The following is a 16,964-nucleotide window of genomic DNA, read 5'->3' on the forward strand; positions in this document are numbered from 1 at the left end:
AGCCCTTTCAAATCCTAAGCAAGCAACTCTCGTGCTTCTCAACCACCTCTTTACATAGTAGCACCTCCCAATCTTAGGAATGTGTGCTCTTGCTCATTAGGTTGGCTGTAGCAGAACTAATTGAATTTTAGGAAGAGGAAAGCAGCTCTTCCTGGTGGCTTAGCTGGTAAAAGATTGCCGAAACTGACACCAAGGAACATAAATCAAAGATTCCCCACATAGCACGTCTGTTCCGAGGTGGTGGTTAAGGTGTTCTGAAAAATGTGAATCTTTTTTTTTCCTTCTGCAGATGTTCTCTGACTAAATCTGTGGGCGTATCAGCCAGCGTATGTGGGAGGGGTGGGAGGAAAAGTAAGGAATAGTTGATGTTTCAACTCAAACCCTGTATCATGTTCCACTACTACTTTTGTGGCATCCAGGGTGATGTCCTGTTTTACTGCTTCCTTGGGTTGGGGAAGACAAGTGAGGATTTACCTGGGTGCTGTCAAAGAAATAACTGGATTTTGTAATGGAATATAAAATTTTTTGAAACCCTGTCACCAGGCTCGTATGGTGCTCAATAGCTATATTTTGAAAATTTTGATTTTTTTTAAAAAAAATTAAATTTCTGTATCTACTTTTTTTTTGCTGAAGGGAGAGCAATTTTCAGTATTGTACTATTCTAGAACGTAGCAGAAACCAGAATTAGAAAATTATTTAAGATATTAAAATCAAGGAACTAAGCTGGTGTTGTAATTCTCATCACTGCAGTAGAAGCAAGTTCATAATTGGTGCAGTTTACTCGTAAACGTGGGACTGCCTCTCTCCTCCAAACACAGTGGGTCAGCACAATTTTTAGTTTCCTATATTGTTCTTTATCCTGTTCACCTAAGATTTAAGTGCGGTCAGTTCATGGAACTGAGAGAAAACAGCAATTTCCCTTCACATCTGGGCTTCCTGTTTTAGTCATGAGTCAGCTGTTTTCTTTGGGGTGGGGGAGAAGTCTCTATTTTGGTAAACTGTGACTAGAGCCTGACTTTCTACTAGACTTTAGTCTGACTAGGATTCAGGGCAAGGTGTGGGGGGGAGGAGGAAGGATTGACTGTTCTGTTAATTGTGACTCTTGGCAGCAAATGTTGGTTCATTAGGCTCTTCTGTACAGTTGACTAATCTTGTTCACTCTTGATGCCTCCGTACTTTCTAACAGAAGCTATTGAATAAAGTTGAAAGTAAAATTTGATATCAGAATACATACAGATACAACCCTGAGATTCTTTTTCCTGTGGGCATACTCAGCAAATCTATAGAATAGTGACTATGACAGGATCAATGAAAAAGCAAGAACATTGAAGACAACAAACTGTGCAAATACAACTATAAATAAATAGCAAACACGAGGAAATCTGCAGTTGCTGGAAATTCAACACACACAAAATGCTGGTGGAACACAGCAGGCCAGGGAGCATCTATAAGGAGAAGCACTGTCGATGTTTCGGGCCGAGACCCTTCGTCTTGACTGTGTTCCACCAGCATTTTGTGTATAAATAAATAGCAATAAGTGACAAGAACAGGAAGTAACAAGATAAATAGCCCTTGTTACTGAGATAATTGAGAAAGATAACTGATAAATTGAAAAAGATAACTGAGAAAGTGAGATAATTGGTTGTGGGAACACCTCGATAGATGAGTGTAATTATCCTCTTTTATTCATGGTAAATTGGATCAGCAAATTTGCTGATGATACAAAGATTGGAGTGAGGAAGGTTTTCAAAGCTTGCAGAGGGATTGGGACCAGCTGGAAAAATGGGCAGAAAAATAGCAGATGGAGTTTAATACAGGCAAGTGTGAGGTATTGCACTTTGGAAGGACAAACCAAGGTAGAACATACAAGGTAAATGGAAGGGCACTGAGGAGTGCAGTAGAACAGAGGGATCTGAGAATACAGATATAAAATTCCCTAAAAGTGCCGTCACAGGTAGATAGGGTCGTAAAGAGAGCTTTTGGTATGTTGGCCTTTTTGAATCAAAGTATTGAGTGTAACATTTGAAATGTTATGGTGAGGTTGTATAAGACATTGGTGAGACCGAATTTAGAGTATTGTGTGCAGTTTTGGTCACCTAATTACAGGAAGGATATCAATAAGGTTGAAAGAGTGCAGAGAAGGTTTACAAGGATGTTGCTGGGACTTGAGAAACTGAGTTACAGAGAAAGGTTGAATAGGTTAGGACTTTATACCCTGGAGCGTAGGAGAATGAGGGGAGATTTGATAAAGGTATATAAAATTATGATGGGTATAGATGCAAGCGGGCTTTTTCTACTGAGACTAGGGAAGAAAAAAACAGAGGACATGGGTTAAGGGTGAAGGGGGAAAAGTTTAAAGGGAATATTAGGAGGGGCTTCTTCACACAGAGTGGTGGGAGTGTGGAATGAGCTGCCAGATGAAGTGGAAAATGCGGGCTCACTTTTAACATTTAAGAAAAACTTGGACAGGTACATGGATGAGAGGTGTACGGAGGGATATGGTCCAGGTGCAGGTTAGTGGGACTAGGCAGAAAAATGGTTCGGCACAGACAGAAGGGCCAAAAGGCCTGTTTCTGTGCTGTAATGTTCTATGGTTCAATGGATGCTGCTTTCCTACGACAGCATTTCATGTAGATGTGCTCAACGGTTGGGAGGGCTTTACCTGTGATGTACTGGGCCAAATCAGAATTGGTAATTTGGGGTAATCGGCCTTCTCACCTACTATCTCTCTGATATGATTGCCATGGCCGAGTAGCTGTTAGCATGATGTTATTACAGCTTAGGGGTTCAGAGTTCAATCCTGGTGTCCTCTGTAAGGGGTTTGTCCTCCACGTGGAATGTGCTTGTCCTCCAAGTGCTTTTGTTCCCTCCCACATTCCAGTTGGTAGGTGAATTGTTCATTGTAAATTGTCCAGGGATTAGGCTAGGGTTAAACTGGGGGTTGTAGGATGGCATGGCTGAAAGAACCTGTTCTAAATAAATAAATGAGGTATTGTCCTTGGCTCTGCTGCACATTCTGTACCTTTCTGAGAAATTCTCTTTTCTGATTTATAGGAGATAAAGCACTGGATGGTTACAGTAAGAAAAAGTATGTCTGCAAGCTGCTCTTCATCTTCCTGCTCGGCCATGACATTGATTTTGGTCACATGGAGGCTGTCAATCTGCTCAGTTCTAATAAATACACCGAGAAGCAGATTGTGAGTATTTGCTTCTGACTGATTAAAACTGTGGGGGAGGGTTATTGCGGTGTGATTGTTTAGACAGAAAGTTAGATCTCGAGGAAAGTTGTCGTCTGGTGACCCGCCAGCCAATCAAATTCATTCCTCTTGCACCCCCATTTTATTCAGTTCACTAATCAGAATTGGAAGCTTGAGACTGAGCAAGATTTCTGATTAGCAATTGTCTTTCCAAAAAAAAAATCTGGGGTTGGCAACGTAGCTTAGTGGTTAGCGCGATGTTATGAGAACTTGGGAAGTTCCAGAGTTTGGAGTTTGATTACAGTGCTGTTCTGTGAGGAGCCTCTGTACCTCCTCCCCATGGAGTGTGTAGGTTTAAAGACATACCAAGCAGGTTAATTGGTCATTGTAAATTGCCCCGTGATTAGGTTAGGGTTAATCAGATTTGTCAGAGGTTGCTGGGACACCATAGGGCTGAAAGGGCGTATTCCGTGTTGTAGTGCTAAATAAAATTTAAAAGCAAGTGTTTGTCTCAGTAGAGTATTTGTGCTTAATGTCTCTACTCAAAACATAGGGGTCACATACTCTTCAACTGAAAAGGATAGCACAGTTAAACTGTTCCTATAATTAGGCTGCACACAGACAAATCTTCCCTTTATGTAATTTCCTTCAGATTGCAAAACACTTGTGTGCGCACTGCTGTGTACAAAGAGAGGTTATAACCAGGTTGTACATACAGTAGAGCAGTCTTGCATAGAACTGAGATAATGATCAGAGGCAACTATTTAAGTTTTTAAGTTTGAGAGTGAAATATTGGCCAGGATAGCAGGAAAAGTTGTTTCAAATTATTCCTCAGTTTATCTTTTCACAAGTCAAGCTACTAATTTATTGATGTCTGTGAATTTTTGAGATTCGACTCCCTTGGTTTTGCTGGGGTGTATTATGACAACTTGGCGTTGATGTGTGCAAAGTGCTGGGTATGTCAGAGTTTTCTCCTTTGCATCCAGTGTGTACTTGCCTTGATTCCTTAATTACCAGCTTTTATACTATGACTTGACGTAAGATAATATTCCAGATTATTATTATTATTGACCATACATTCATGAGCGCCATGGTAGTGTAGCGGTTGGCGCGACGCTATTATGGCTCGGGGTGTAGGAGTTTGGAGTTCAGTTCTGGCATCCTCTGTATGTCCTCCTCAAGGAATTTATGGGTCTCCTCCAGGTGCTTCAGTTTCCTTCCACGGTCCAGGGATTTATTAGTTGTTAGGTTAATTGGTCATTGTAAATTGTCCCATGGTTAGGTTGGGGTTAAATCAGGGCTGTTGGAGGTTGCTGGGCAGCGTGGCTTGAAGAGGCTATGCCTCACTGTATTGCTAAATAAATCAACGTTTGATATCTTAAGATCAGCTGACTAGCAGTTTGGTAAAATTATCAAGATGCCAACAATTTGTTCCAATTACTCAAGCATTGACAGAGATTTTTTAAAAATTGGTTAGTGATCCTTCTGTGCACCAAACCTGGGGTCCAGGGACCCCCTCAGTCAACGGTAAGGGTCCATAGCATAAAGAAGATCGGGAACTCTTATGTTGGAGAATCTAAATTGTATTGTGCCTTTTAACTAGAGCTTTGTGGTTTATTTGCAATTCTCCAATTCCACTTTATGTTTAGTCATGACAGCTGAGAACACAAAATTGGTCAGTTATACCATGGCTGTCCTTTACAAATCCAGCCTTGGATATGTGTTTTTGTGCTTTCAGGGTTACCTTTTCATCTCTGTGCTGGTAAATTCTAACAGTGAGCTGATCCGTCTGATTAACAATGCCATCAAGAACGACTTGGCCAGCCGTAACCCTATCTTCATGTGCCTCGCTCTGCACTGCATTGCAAATGTCGGCAGCAGAGAAATGGCCGAGGCGTTCGCTTCTGAGATTCCCAAAATCCTGGTAGCTGGGTATGTATGTCCTCAACTGCATCTGCTGTTGGATTTTTGGTTAGGATAAAAAAAAAATTCTCTGTCCAATGTGCTACAGAAAATTAAGTGGAGAATTTCAACCTTTTTTTGCTGGTCGTAAATGATTCTTCATCTGTCTCTCATTAGGCATTTCCACCTAAGAGAGGTGATTTGTGTATTGAGTGTAGGATCTGTTTAATTTCTGATCCTTTGGGTTTTTCTGGGAGCCAAAAATAGCGAGCAGTCTTAATTCCAAGATTTCATTATTTTAGAATTCAAACAAACCTGCAAGTACTAAGCAAATTAAATAAAAAGTTGAGAAACAACGCTGAGGGGAATTGCAGTTTAGGGGTTTAAGACAAAGGAATAAAAGATGGCACTTCTGAGAAATCTATTACTTTTGTGGATAAGATGAGAAATTCCTTGGATAGAGATAAATTAATAGGCTACATAATTAAAACGATGGCATCATGTGGGTATTGTGCAGGTACTTGGCCAATGAAGAATGAGAAAGGTGATAAACAGGTAGTTTAGCTGTTATGCAGCTTTCTGCCAGTGATGGTGAAAAATACATGTTTGTTAAAAGTACAAATCTTATATTAAAAATTATTTTAAAAAGACAGTAGTTTCCAACATGTGGTAGATGGCATGTGGTCTTCAGAAACTGGTAAAAATGAATGAATTGCCTGGTGAATGTTTGGTGGTATAGCATAAATGTCCCTGATGGATGGTATGGAGACCCTCCCCCCCCCCCCCAATAATCCTCTCAGTTCTCACAGTCCTTCAGTCCTTTGTAGGGACTTCTGGTGTGATGCTCAACTGTTCCCAACTCCAGATGGGTTGGAGCCTTGCTTGCCTCAATCTTCTTAGGAAGTGGAGGTGCTGCTGTGCTTTGTTCAGGCAGGTGATAATTAGGCCTGGCACTTTCAGGAATCTGGGGCAACTGTAACTCATTAAAAAGAAGCAACCTGCATGTCATTGGGTATCTGCTGGGGTGTATTGGGGCATGATATTTTTAACTGTGTGCACAAATATGGCTTCTATTTAAGAAAGGGACAACTAAAATCCAATGACTAACCAATGCTGGGACAGCCCCAGGAGTGCTTGATGTAACCTTGAGTATCTATATACAATGTGTTCTCCAATACAACAATTTACTAATATCAGATCATGTGCAAAGACCTTCAAATGCACTATAAACAGAATGCTAGTAGAACTGCAGATCAAGTAGCATTCATAGAAAAAAGCTGAGTTAAAGTTTCCCCTTGAAGTACCATTAGATTTTTGTTGGTAGCATCCAATGATCCATTTGATAGCTGCTCCAACAGTCTATTTAATTGGATGACCCCTACATACATGTGGCAACTGAGTCTTGCCCTATCACAGATATTCTCTTTGTCCTATCCACCTCTTCTGACACTTACCCTGCTACTTAAATGCCATTTTATCACCTCTTTTATGGTTCAGACAAAGACTTTTTAACCTGTAACTAATTATATACTGTCTGATATGCTGAATGTTCCTCATATTTGTTAGTTTTAGATTTACAACACCTGTACTTTTTTGTTGATTTCTGGTTCATTACTGACATTGAACTTTTTGATGCCCTGTTGTCAGTGATACAATGGATAGTGTGAAACAGAGTGCTGCCTTATGTCTACTGCGTCTCTACAAGACTTCCCCAGATTTGGTACCCATGGGAGAGTGGACATCCCGAGTTGTGCATTTACTGAATGATCAGCATCTGGTAAGCAACAAGTTACCTCTGTTTCTTTTCTTTTGTATAAATTGATTAATTTAAGCTTATTTAGTAACTTCTCCTTTCAGTGTACAAACAGTAAGGGGAAGAAATCAGTGGTTCTTCAGTCAGAAGCTGTGATTACCCAAACATTTGAAGGAGAGAAATATCATTGAAGGGTCTCATTCTGAAGTGCTAAGCAGAACCTTAGGCCATTCATGCTTCAATTTTCGATAGGTCCATAGTCAATGCTGTATCTCCAGTTGACATACCCACTGGAATTCTATATCTTGTGATCTATTTTTAAATATTTTCTACAGTAGGGTATCTATGCATTGCATTTGTGGTGGAAAGAACATTAAGGGTGGTGGATGGGTAGCCAGTGACGTGGACATGGTGTCTTAGAGTCTTCTGTCATTGGAGATGGGCCAATCCAGAGCATTTCAACACATCTGGATGCACCTTGTAGATGATTTTTGGGCATCAGGAACGTGGGTGGGGGGGTGACATTTGCTGCAGGACGTCCCGTTTCTGATCAGCTGTTATAGCTACAGTTCTCAGTGGTGACCTCAGGAAGTTGAGGATGGGGAATCGAACAATTGTTATGTGCTGAAAGACAACATTGGGTGGTTAGATCTTCTGTTACTAGAGATAGGAAATGCCACTTTTGTAACACAGATGTTATTTGTCACTTATCACCCATGCCTGAATATAATCTAGGTGTAGTGGTATCCAGGTATGAGTTGCTGCATTTTCTGAGGAGTTGCAAATGGAATTATCTGTTGTGCAATGATTAAATGAATGCATTTATGACTTTTGTGGAGAGACTCTCATCACTGTAGTAGCCTTGACTTGGACTGAACTGCATCTGTGTCCTGTAGGTAGAGTGACTGCCCTCCATCAGCCAGAATTGTCCTCCTTTGTGCAAGGTATGACTCCAGCCATTGGAATGTTCTCACTTGATACTCATTGGCTGCGTTTTACCCAAGTCCCTTATGCCACAGTCAGCCTTATTCACATTGCCTCTGGAATTTCCCCTATTGTAAGCATGTTATTTTGATGCCAAAATGTATGACAAAACTTATGGGCTGCCTCCAGCACATCCTTGGGTGTGTTGGTTGTTAATGCAAATGTACATTGAAACATACAATGAAATGAATCATGTGAGAAATAAATATGACTCCTGGATCATGTTTGTGTGAAGCTGTGATGTGTTTTGGGCCTATCTTCTTGGCAGAACCTAAACAGGGTATCAGTAAACTGGTTATTTGTGACTAATTGCTGCAGCTTTCATTAATTTGGTAATAATTAACTATAGACCTGGTTGTATTCCACCTGATTAGATTTTGGCTGCTCTCCACGGAGAAGATGTGCCTGCAAAGTTTACGTGATCAGGTAGATGCCAGTGTTGTAATTGTCAAGAGGTGTAGCTAGTTCTGTTGTATAAGTATTGATGTGCGCTTTTATCACCTTTTTTGCATCCCGTACTGTCAACCAATTCTTGACTCTATGGAGCATTACATTGGCTGAAGACAGGACAACTCATGAGGAAGCCAAGATGAGTTATGCACTCCAAACTCCGAGTTGAATGCCGTTGCGAATGCTTAACTTTGCACTTGGCACTCATGTTGGGCCTCTATTGTTGAGGGTGGAGGTATTCTTGGAGCTTTCTCCTGTTAACTGAGAAGGGTAGAAAGCTAAAGATTAGCTTTACTTGTCACATGTACATCGAAACATACAGTGGCACACAGTGCTAGAGGAACACAGCAGGGCAGGCAGCATCTATGGGAAAGAGTATAGTTGATGTTTTGGGCCAAGACCCTTCATCAGGGCTGGTGAGGGGAAAAAAAGACGAAGCAGAGTAAGAAAGTGGGGAGAGGGGAGGAAGACCTACACGGTGATGGGTGAAACCGGGGGTGGGGGGTGAAGTAAAGAACTGGGAAGTTGATTGGTGAAGGAGATACAGGGCTAGAGAAGGGAGAATCTGATGACAGAGGTCAGGAGACCATGGAAGAAAGAAAAGGCGGAGGAGCACCAGAGGGAGGTGGTGGGCAGGTAAGGAGATATGGTGAGAGAGAGAAATGGGAATGGTGAAAGGGGGGGGGGGGGGGCATTACCGGAACTTCAAGAAATCAATGTTCCAGCCCTGTATCTTTTATCTCTTTCACCAATCAACTTTCCAGCTCTTTACTTCCTCCTTCTCGCCCCCCCCCCCCCCCCCCCAAAGTTTCACCTACCACCTTGTGGTTTGTCCTCCTCTCCACCCACTTTCTTACTCTGACTCCTCATCTTTTCTTCCCAGTCTTGACGAAGGGTCTTGGCCCGAAACATTGACTGAACTTTTTTCCATAGGTGCTGCCTGCTGAGTTCCTTCAGCATTCTGTGTGTATTGCTTGGATTTCTGGCATCTGCAGATTTTCTTTTGTTTGTGATTGAAACATACAGTGAAGTGTGTTGCTTGCGTCAACAACCAATGAAGTCCAAATATGTGCTTTGGGCAGCCTATAAGTGTCACCATGTGTCCGGTACCAACATAGCATGCCCTGAACTTATTTTAATGGTTTCCCACTCTTCAAATTGGTCATGTCAGGAATTTAGAATTTTGATCTAACCTGCTGATTATGTGACCTTTTGGCTTGTTCGAAAGGTTCGTTTATTGTCAAAGTATGAACACAGTATTCAACTCTGAGACCCCTATTCTCCAGATGAACCAAAAAAAAGTCAGAGAAACAACAAACCCACACACCCTTTGCACAAAAAAAGGTAATGTAAACATGAAATCCTCCAAATTCCGCTCCCCCCACACAGAACACTACCAAGAACATTAGCCCCCTCCCCAAAGCCCCCTGCCCCTGGCACAGAAAGAGAAAAAGAATGGGTGAAAACACAGAATATAGAACCATAAGACTGAAAAAGGTACATAGTCCAAATCCATAAACACTGAACCTTAGTGACATGCTGTGACATAGCTTGGTAAGCTGTACTGTGTGCTGGTTTTTTATTGCTTGGCGTGCAAGTAGTCTTCTGTTGGATTGGGAGCTCAGTTTTAGCTATTATCTTGCTATCTCCTGGCATACCATTCTGCACTCATTGAATGAGGATTGATTCCCTAAGGTCCCAGCCTTTTTTTATGCCATGGACCAATACCATTAAGCAAGGGGTCTATGGACCCCAGGCTGTGATCTCCTGCCCTAACAGTAGACTGATGGAACTTCAGGTTGTGGTTTGCGTTTCACTTGGTGGTGATGGTCTTTAAAGTCTCATGGATGTCGAGATTTGAGCTGCTAGATCTGTTGTTGTTCTGTTCCATTTAGCATAAAGTAATGGCACAAGATGCAGTGGAGCGTTGACTGTAAGGCCAGGTACAGTGCAAACTTAATCTGCAAGTTTGCCAATGAAACCATAGTTATTGGCCACATCAACAATAATAATGAGATGGAGTACAGGAACCCTTATGATCGTAAGACTGTCCTTCCATTAGAGCTGATTTATTATCTCTCTAACTCCATTCTCCTGCATTCTCCCTGAACCTTTGACGCCCTTACTAGTCAGAACCTATCAACCTCCGCTTTAAATATACCCAGTGGCTTGGCCTCCATGGCCATCTGTGACAATGAGTTCCACAGATTCACCACCCTTTGTCTGAAGAAATTCCTCCTCATCTCTGTTCTAAAGGGCTATGGTCCTAGTCTCGCCCAATATAGGAAACATCAACTCTCTCTAGGTCTTTCAATATATAATAGGTTTTAATGAGATACCCCCTCCCCCACCATTCTTCTAAACTCCAGGTCAGGGCTATCAAATGCACCTCAAATGTTCACTCTTTTATTCCTAGGGTCATTCTTGTGAACTTACACTGACCCTCTCCAATGTCAGTACATTCTTCCTTAGATAAAGGATCCAAAACTACTCTCAATACTCTTAAGTGTAGTCTGACAAATGTCTTGTAAAACCTCAGCATTACATCCATGAGACATAGGAGCAGAGTTCGCCATTTGGCCCATTGAGTCTGCTCCGCCATTTAATCACGGCAATCCTTTTTTCCTCTCAGCCCCAATCTCTTGCCTTCTTCTCGTATCCCTTCATCCCTTGACTAATCAAGAGTTTATCAACCCCTTCCCTTTATATACCCAATGACTTGGCCTCCATAGCCACCTGTGACAATGAATTCCACAGCGTCACTACCCTCTGGCAAAAGATATTCCTCCTCATCTCTGTTCTAAAAGGATGCCCCTCTATTCTGAGGCTGTATCCTCTGGTGTTAGACTCTTCCACAACAGGAAACATCCTCTCCACATCTGCTCTCTTAAGGCCTTTCACCATATGATAGGTTTCGATGAGGTCAGCCCTCATTCTTCTGAATTCTAATGAATACAGGCCCAGAGCCATCAAACACTCTTCATATGACAAGCGGTTCAATCCTGGAATTACTTTTGTGAACCTTCTTTGAACCTTCTCCAGTTTTAGTATATCCTTTCTTAGATAAGTGGCCCAGAACTGCTTACAATACTCCAAGTGAGGTCTCACCAGTGCTTTATTCTCAACCTTGCATCCTTGCTTTTATGTTCTAGTCCTCTTGGAATGAATGCTAACATTGCATTTGCCTTCCTCACCACAGACTCAGCCTGCAAATTAACCTTTCAGGAATCCTGTACAAGTAATCCCAAGTCCCTTTGCAACTATTTCCAAATTTTCTCCCTGTGCATTTATTCTTTCTACTAAAGTGCATGACCATACACTTCTCGACACTGTATTCCACTGCTATTTCTTTGACCATTCTCCTATTTTGCCCATCTGCAGACTCTTTGCTTCCTCAGCTCTACCAGCCCTTCCACCTATCTCTGTACAATCCATAAAATTAGCCATAAAGCCATCAATTCTGTCATTAAAATCATTGACATATAACGTGAAAAGGAAGCGGTCCCAATACCGACCCTGTGGAATACCACTAGTCACCAGCAGCCAAGCAGAGAAGGCCCCCTTATTCCCACTCTTTGTCTCCTGCCAGTCAGCCAATCTTCTATCCATGTTGGTATCTTTGCTGTAAAATCATGGGCTCTTATTTTGTTTTGCAGCCTCATGTCATGGGTTGAAAGAGCCAGTTGTTGACATAAGGAAGTGGGCTGGTGAATAAAACCCTTGTCCTTTTCAATGGAGTGTTGTAGAGATTGTGTTGGACCAGCATCCTAACCCTTAACATCAGCAAGGTGAAAGTGTTGGTGGTTGACCTAAGGAAGCTGGATGGCAAATAAAGCCATTTCCTTATCAATGGAACTGCTGTAGAAATGGCCAACAGCTTCAGATTGCTTGGCATAGATGTTGCCATCAACCTCACCTGGTCCCTTCACACTAATGTGTTGGCATATACATTTCCTGAGGTGTCTGAGAATGCTTGGCATGTCAATAATAATTCCGTGGAGCTTCCAGAGACGTGCTGTAGGAAGTTTTCTGATGGGTTATGTCCCAGCCTGATATGAGCATCTGCTCTTGACTGTAGTAAATACGGCCCAGTCCATCACGGGCTCATTGCTTCATTCCATCTAGTTCATCTTCACAGTGCATTGCTCGGGAAAGCTAGTAATATTGTCAATGATGACTACCACCCTGGACATTCTCTTTTTCTCTCTTCTATGTGCTGGTATTGGAGAGGGTCCATAGGAAATTCATATGGCTCTGTGCCTGTACTTGTTGGAGTTTAGAAGAATGAGAGGGGCTCGCATTGAAACCTAGCGAATATTGAAAGGCTGAGTTAGAGTGAATATGGAGGGGATGTTTCCTATAATGGGTGAATGTAGGACCAGAGGGCACAGCCTCAGAATAGAGGGATATTCATGTAGAACATCCATTTAGAGATGAAGAGGAATTTCTTTAGCCAGAGGGTGGTGAATCTGTGGAATTCATTGCCACGGGTAGCCATGGAGGCCAAGTCATTGAGTATATTAAAAGTGGAGGTGGATAGGTTCCTGTTTAGTTGGGGTTTCAAAGGTTATGGGGAGAAAGCAGGAGAATGGGTTTGAGAGGGATAAATAATGGTGGAGCAAACTCTGGGCTAAATGTCCTAAATCTGCTCCTATGTCTTATGGTCTACTTTCTGCAAGAAAGCCTAGACATCTAGAATAGCTGCTTTCCCACAGCTATCAGACTCCTGAACATCTTTCACACCCACTTCCTTATGGTGCTGCCACATTCTCGTACTCTCAGTTCTACTTCTGTTATTCCACTGTTGTCATTTTGACAATTTTTGATTTGCACTACAATCTTTGCAGCCTTCTGCCAATCAGTACTCATAATTGTGTTTGTCATTGCCTTGTTTTGTGTTAGCTTTGTGAGCTTCATACAAACAAGGAATTTCATTGCACCCTAACGTGTAAGTCAGCCGGTAGTGTAGTGGCATCAGCATTAGACTTCGAGGTGAGTGGTCCTGGGTTTGAATTCGGCTGGCTCCTTGCATGATTTCCATCTGCCGTGCTGAGTTTTGAGCTAGCAACTCAGCCTCATTTTTTTTTTTAAAAAGGACAAAATGCTAAAGAAACGGCTGCCCAATGCTCCAAAAGGAGCCAAGAGGAATAACACAAACAAGCTGGTGTATATGACGATAATTTAGTTTTTGGTCACCTCTTGTAACCATGTTCTAAAAGCATATAAGGAACATTTTCTGTGGATTCAGATGCAGGTTTGCCATTGGAGTTTTGGTTGACCATAGTGGTGTCATAAAGTGAAATTCCATAATTAAATAGTTCTCTGCTTAAATTGAGGAAATACTGATGGGAGAAAAATTAAATGAATATTGACCTTTTCTAAGTTGCAATTCTTTTGGTATCATTTGCATCGAAGGGATAACGTTGTTTTGCAGGCAAAATCAGAATTGGGTTTAATATCACTGGTATATGTCATGAAGTATGTTGTCTTTGCAGCAGCAGTACAATTATAAATTGCAATACTATATATAAAATTAAATTGGTGCACAAAGTGTACATGGTAGTGTACATGGGTTCATTGCCTATTCATGGTTTTCTTTGTTTTGTGGTTGTCTGTGGGACGACGAATCTCAGAGTTGTATACTGTATATGTAGTTTGCTAATAACTGTACTTTGAATCTTTGAAATCTGATGGTGGTGGTGAAGAAAATATTGAGTGTGTTGTCAGGCTCCTGGACCACCACCTTGATGGAAGCAATGGGAAGAGGGAATGTCCTTAATGGCAAATGCTGCCTTTTTGAGGCAGCACCTTTTGAAAATGTCCTCGATGCTGAAGAGACTCGTACCTATGATGGAGCTGGCTGAGTTCACAACTTTCTTCAGCTTTTTCTGATCCTGTCCAATGGCCCTTCCATACCAGACAGTGATGCAACCAGTCAAGTGATCTCCATGGTACATCTGTAGAAATTTGCAAGAGTATTATAATGAGTTTTCCTTTGTTAACGTCTCTCATAGAGTATTTGGTTGAAGTTTGACTAAGACTTCAAACTGCCTGGTAAAATAGTATCGTGCAATCTTTTAGTTGCTTCCTGAATAACTGGAGTAGACAAAAAATGGGGTTTAATGTGACATGCAGGAAGAAACAATATGCTAAAGAGCTGCTAATTTCGGGAGAGGAGCAATAAATCAACCGTGATGAAATGGTGTTGCACACTTGATGGACCAAGTGGCCTAATTCTGCTCCCATTTGGATTGACTTCGACCAAGAAATATTGTGCACTAGGCCAAAGTTTGCTGGTCCACACACAAGTTGACTTTCCAAATCTTGGAGCATCTACCTACATGCATTGAACCTGTTTCACAGAAACCTTTGTTCATTCTTTGTATTCCTTGCAGGGTGTAGTGACAGCTGCTACCAGTCTTATCACTTGTCTGAGCAAGAAGAATCCAGATGAGTTCAAGACGTGCGTCTCGTTGGCTGTTTCCAGACTGAGCCGGGTAAGTGATCATGCAGGCACTCCCATCTTTTCATCATTGAAGCATTCCCTCCTTTTGTGCAAATTCATTCATGTTAACTGATCATTTTGTAAAAACTTGTTTACTGTTCTGACTGGGTCCTTCCCAAAGCCTGGTGGATGAAGGTTCTCTTGCATGTCCCCGTGAATAAAACCTGGAAAATGTTTCAAAGTTTTCGCCATAGAACATGATGGTATTCAATTTCAACTATATAAATTTCATACTTTTATACAGTGCATTGAAAAGGTATTCACATTTTACTTTCTCATTTTCTATATTAAAAATTATTTTGAGCAGGATTTTTTTTGAGCTAATCATTGTTATTCCTCTCCGTGCCTTCTGGCGCATTGGGCAGCAACCTTGCCATTTCTTTTAGCATTTTTGTCCGTTTTTTTTTAAATGAGGACAAGTTGCTAGCTCAGTGCTCAATCCAGCATGGATGGAAAGTTGAAGGAGCTGGTTGGATTGGAACCCACGACCACTTGCCTTGAAGTCCGTTGCGGACGCCACTGCACCACTGCCAAAACATTGTGCCTCATTTCAAATCAAAAGATAAATTCCAAAACCTGACAACAATGTATTTAAAATTAGAAACCAAAATTGTCAGGCTGAAAAAGTATTCATCCCTTTTGTAATTACTGTAGCGATGTGCTACACACGGCACTGAAATAACGACACACAGTCGGTAAGTCGTTTGGAGACTAGTTTATTCAAACCGCGGCGCTGGCATTTGATCCCTAGCGCCCGCCCTCTCCAGGCGGAAATGACGTCAGAGGTGCATTACCAAAGTCTCTCCCTGCACGCTGGCTATTTGTGAGCTGGTTCGCCTGCGCAGAAAGTGGGTCGCCACATAACCCCCGCCCCCCCCCCTAGAACCAGCGATACACCCCCCAATGTCCACAGTCTGGATCTGCCTCTGTGCCGTGGTGCCTGAACCTCGACCGGCTGCGCCAAGTCCACATGGGCTGGTTTGAGTCGGTCCACCGTGAAAACCTCCTCTCTCCCCCCAATGTCCAGAACGTACATGGACCCTTTGTTGTTGATCACCTTGAATGGCCCCTCATACGGCCGCTGTAGCGGTGCCCGGGGTCCGTCCGTGCTGTGAAGTTGGTACGGGGTCCAGGTTGCTGAACCTTTCGCGTAGCCTGTCCAGGACTGCTGCGGGTTCTTCCTCTTGCCCCCTTGGGACTGGTATGAACTCTCCCAGGGCGGCCAGGGACGCGCTGTACACCAACTCGGCTGATGAGGCGTGCAGATCCTCTTTGGGCGCTGTGCGAATTCCAAGCAGGACCCAGGGAAGCCCATCCACCCAGTTAGGTCCTCTCAGGCGGGCCATGAGAGCCGACTTCAAGTGACGGTGGAAGCGTTCCACCAGTCCGTTCGACTGCGGGTGGTAGGCAGTTGTGTGGTGTAGCTGCGTTCCCAACAGGCTGGCCACAGCCGACCACAGGCTGGAGGTGAACTGGGCGCCTCTGTCGGAGGTAATGTGGGCCAGGTTGCGATCAGTGCTCAGGCGCAGGAATCGGCAGATGTGTCGGTGAGTGGGACCGCCTCTGGCCACCTCATGAACCGGTCTACCATAGTTAGGAGGTACCGCGCTCCTCGGGACACTGGTAGGGGGCCCATGATATCCACATGAATGTGGTTGAACCTCCGGTGGGTGGGTTCGAACTGCTGTGGTGGGGCTTTAGTGTGCCGCTGCACCTTGGTCGTTTGGCACTGCGCGCATGTTCTGGCCCATTCACTGACCTGCTTGCGAAGTCTGTGCCACGTGAACTTGTTGGAGACCAGCCGGATGGTTGTCCTGATAGATGGGTGTGCCAAACCGTGTATGGAGTCGAAAACTCGCCGCCTCCAGGCTGCCGGGATGATGGGGCGAGGTTGGCCGGTAGCCACGTCGCACAGGAGGGTCCTCACCTGGGCCTACGAGAAAGTCCTGCAGCTGCAAACCCGAGACTGCGGTCCTGTAGCTGGGCATCTTGTCATCTGCCTGCTGCACCTCCGCCAGTGCTGCATAGTCCACCCCCAGGGACAGGGCCTGGACAGCTGGTCTGGAGAGTGCGTCCGCCACGACGTTGTCCTTTCCCGAGACATGCTGGATGTCTGTCGTGTACTCGGAGATGTAGGACAGATGTCGCTGCTGGCGAGCCGACCAGGGATCGG

At 43.3% G+C, this 16,964-nt stretch overlaps 1 protein-coding gene across 4 annotated transcripts in view; it reads left to right on the top strand.

Moving 5' to 3' along the window:
• ap2a1 (adaptor related protein complex 2 subunit alpha 1) overlaps nt 1–16,964 on the top strand; it is a 104,006-nt gene that overhangs the window by 22,141 nt on the left and 64,901 nt on the right. For all 4 annotated transcript variants that reach the window (XM_073034072.1, XM_073034073.1, XM_073034074.1 and 1 more), the window contains exons 3-6: nt 3,055–3,197; nt 4,936–5,129; nt 6,747–6,876; nt 14,682–14,783. In XM_073034072.1, coding sequence (XP_072890173.1) covers nt 3,055–3,197; nt 4,936–5,129; nt 6,747–6,876; nt 14,682–14,783 — 569 coding nt within the window. The remainder of the gene's footprint in view (nt 1–3,054; nt 3,198–4,935; nt 5,130–6,746; nt 6,877–14,681; nt 14,784–16,964) is intronic.

The sequence above is a fragment of the Hemitrygon akajei genome, chromosome 31 (genome assembly GCF_048418815.1).
Source record: "Hemitrygon akajei chromosome 31, sHemAka1.3, whole genome shotgun sequence".
In the NCBI taxonomy this organism is placed as follows: domain Eukaryota; kingdom Metazoa; phylum Chordata; class Chondrichthyes; order Myliobatiformes; family Dasyatidae; genus Hemitrygon; species Hemitrygon akajei.